Genomic DNA, 3,539 nt, shown 5'->3' with positions numbered 1-3,539 from the left:
AGGGATTAAGTTCTCTTTTCCAAAACTATTTCAAAGATCTTTTCAGTACCTCTTTTCCTAATAACATTTCTGGCTGTTTGAATGCAATGAAACCATCCGTAACAGAGGCACAAAATGCTGCTCTTTCAAGACCCTTTACCCATCAAGAAATAGAAGAGGCTTTGTTTCATATGGAGGGCCTCAGCTCTCCTGGTCCAGATGGCTTCCCAGCAGCCTTTTATCAGAATCACTGGCCCCTTGTTGGTAATCAAGTCAGTGCAGCCATACTAAAGGTACTTAATTCGAATGGCAGTCTATCTAACATTAATGACACGTTTATTGCCTTAATTCCCAAGAAAAAGAATCCCTCTAAAGTCACAGAATTCAGGCCCATATCTCTGTGCAATGTTATGTACAAGCTCATATCTAAAGTAGTGGCCAACAGACTCAAGAATGTACTGCCTTCTATCATTTCAAATTCACAGTCTGCTTTTGTTCCCAATAGACTCATATATGATAATGTGATAGTTGCCTTTGAAGCTTTGCATACCATGAAAACTAAATTGACAGGTAAGGAGGGATACATAGCTCTGAAATTAGACATGAGCAAAGCCTATGATAGGCTAGAATGGAGTTTCATCAGAGCTATATTAACCAAGATGGGTTTCTGCTCTAAATGGATAGAATTGGTGATGAATTGTATTGAAACAGTTTCATATGCTATCCTGGTTAATGGATCCCCTCAAGAAGTTTTCCTTCCAACTAGAGGGATTAGGCAAGGAGATCCCCTCTCACCCTATATTTTTATCATATGTGCTGAGGCACTTAGCAGCTTGATTAGAAAAGCAGAAAGTGAGGGTCTGATCCATGGTGTGCCTATTGCAAAAAACAAGCTCAGAATTTCACACTTATTCTTTGCTGATGATTGCCTCCTTTTTTGTAATGCCAATGCCATTGAATGGGGTAGACTGTTTGGATTGTTAAGAGTTTATGAATCAGCATCGGGTCAAGGCTTAACTTGGAGAAAACCTCTATTATTTTCAGTAAGAACATTGCAAGGGCCACACAGCAACACATTCTCTCTATTGCTGGGGTAAGGAGTGGATTGTCTTATGAGAAATACTTGGGACTACCATCAGTGGTTGGAAAGAATAAGGCCAAGACATTCAAAGGAATTTTGGATAAAATTAGAGCTAAAGTCAGCAATCACAAAGTTAAAATGCTGTCACAAGCAGGAAAGGAGATCTATATCAAAGCTGTCATCCAAGCTTTGCCAACCTACACAATGTCTGTGTTTAAACTTCCTAATTCATTGCTTCATGACATCAATAGGGTCATTAACAACTTCTGGTGGGGGCAGCAGAGTAGTGAAAACAGAATTCATTGGATTTCATGGAAAAGGTTGGATAAGGCAAAAACTGAAGGGGGAATGGGTTTCAGGGATTTTGAAGCGTTTAACAAGGCTTTGCTGGCCAAACAATGCTGGAGGTTGATACAACACCTTGATTCCCTTGCTGCACAGGTGCTTAAAGCCAAGTATTTTACTAGTACCAACTTTCAAGAGGCAAAAATAGGCTCCAAGCCCTCCTATGTTTGGAGAAGTTTCTTAGCTGCAAGACCACTAGTAGAGGCAGGATCCTATTGGAGGATAGGTAATGGTCATCAAGCTCAGGTATGGAAGGACAAATGGATACTCTCTTCTAATCCTAGTAAGGCCCAAAGCTCTGTGAATGTTCTGACCAATAATGCAACAGTCTCATCTCTCATCGACACTACCACTAAGCAGTGGAATTATGCACTGGTGCAGTAGATTTTCAGTCATAGAGAGGCAGAGCTCATTATCAAAACCCCTATAAGCTTCCTCAACAACAGAGATAGACTGGTTTGGCAAGGTACAAAAGATGGTGAGTTCACAGTTAGAAGTGCATACCATAGGGAATTAGAGAGAAGTTTTCCAGCCTCTAATCAAGCATCTAGCAGTTCCTCCCTCAAAGGCCTTTGGCAGCAACTTTGGCAGATTAAAGTGCAGCCTAGGGTAAAAATGTTCCTTTGGAGGGCATGTCAAGAGGCTCTTCCAACCCAATCTAACCTTTTCAAGAAGAAAGTGGTCAGTCACCCTCTTTGTCCCATTTGCAACTTGGAGAAGGAAGATGCTTATCATGCTACATGGGGATGTGAGTCAGCCAAGGATGTGTGGAGTCTATGTTCAAAGAGCCTACAGAAATGTCATTTCCCACATATGTCTATGATTCAACTCATCGAAGCTTTATTTCAGATCATGGAAAGTAAGACTATTCAAGAATTTGCTGTGGTGGTCAGCAAGATCTGGTGGAGAAGGAACACTTTAGTCTTTAAAGGTGTTTTTGCTCACCCGAAAGTAATTATGCATGAGGCAAGAACCACCTTGGACGTGCTGGATGAGGAAAATTCAAACCATGGTGCTCGAGCCAACATGATCTACACTTCAGCAGAGACTTGCCAGGCTCCCCCATTAGACTGGATTAAGTTGAATTGGGATAGTGCTATTGACAAAGCTAGAGGTTTAGTTGGTGTGGGAGTGGTAGTGAGGAACAGTTTAGGAAGAATCATAGCAACCTTGAGAACCAAGAAACACCTCTATCCTGATCCATTACTAGCTGAGGCATTCGGTGCTCTTAAAACGATGCAATTTGGTCTGGAGCTTGGGTTTACATAGATTATTATTGAAGGAGATTCCCTTCAAGTCATCAACAACCTTAAAAGGGACAAAGAAGGCTGCAACAGCTCTAGTATGTATGTTCATGAAGCAAAACAGATCTTAGGAAATTTTGCAAAGTGGGAGGTTTCTCATGTTAGGAGAAATGGCAACTCTTTAGCTCACTTGTTAGCAAAAGATGCTCTATCCAATTATGATCATATTGTAATGTTGGGGGATCTTCCTCCCTGTATTCAGTTGGATTGATTAATGGAATGAGCTTTTTCATCAAAAAAAAAAAAAAAATACAAATACGCTACTTTTTTAAAAATAGATTTCGGTTTTACAAAACTACTCTCGATTTTCTATAAAATTATAAAATAATTATAAGATAGTTATAAGTAAATCATTTTCCGTTCTAATTTTATAATATTCTTTATATACCTAACATCTTTTTTAAAGGTGTACAATGAGAAACTTAAGGTACTCTAGCTGGTTTGATAAAATTCATCCGACAAGAAGACTATATTCTTTTCCCAAGCACAAGGATCGTCCAAATATTCAAATTCAATGATAAGTCTTGGAAAAATTATCTAACTTATTGATAAGTTACATATCTCTCTAACTCATTTTTTGCCCTAGTTTTGTCAGTTAGGCTCAAAAAAATATAGATACGGTCACACACAAAATGTAGGTTTTGATATATTTGTCGTTGAGATTTACAACCCCAATAGGCTGTATGTAATTAAAATAGTATAAAATTGAAAAAATGATAAACCTACAATTAGTCTACAACTAATTTATAACTCTATTTAAGATGAATGGTAATCATGTAAAATTGGAATTATTTTTTTAATAAACTCTAAACAAATTTTGGCTTTTGGGA

At 38.4% G+C, this 3,539-nt stretch overlaps 2 protein-coding genes across 2 annotated transcripts; both read left to right on the top strand.

Moving 5' to 3' along the window:
* The first annotated feature begins 1,198 nt into the window (after positions 1-1,198).
* On the top strand, positions 1,199-1,789 carry LOC121265877 (uncharacterized mitochondrial protein AtMg00310-like). The gene has a single exon (XM_041169546.1). It carries the CDS (start codon positions 1,199-1,201, stop codon positions 1,787-1,789), a length of 591 nt encoding a protein of 196 aa, XP_041025480.1.
* Positions 1,790-2,020: 231 nt separating this feature from the next.
* On the top strand, positions 2,021-2,674 carry LOC121265876. The gene has a single exon (XM_041169545.1). It carries the CDS (start codon positions 2,021-2,023, stop codon positions 2,672-2,674), a length of 654 nt encoding a protein of 217 aa, XP_041025479.1.
* The last annotated feature ends 865 nt before the right edge of the window (positions 2,675-3,539 follow it).

Source organism: Juglans microcarpa x Juglans regia, chromosome 5D (assembly GCF_004785595.1).
Source record: "Juglans microcarpa x Juglans regia isolate MS1-56 chromosome 5D, Jm3101_v1.0, whole genome shotgun sequence".
Taxonomy (NCBI): Eukaryota; Viridiplantae; Streptophyta; class Magnoliopsida; order Fagales; family Juglandaceae; genus Juglans; species Juglans microcarpa x Juglans regia.
The sequence above is the reverse complement of the archived record's forward strand: the minus strand, read 5'-3'. Positions and strand labels throughout refer to the sequence as shown.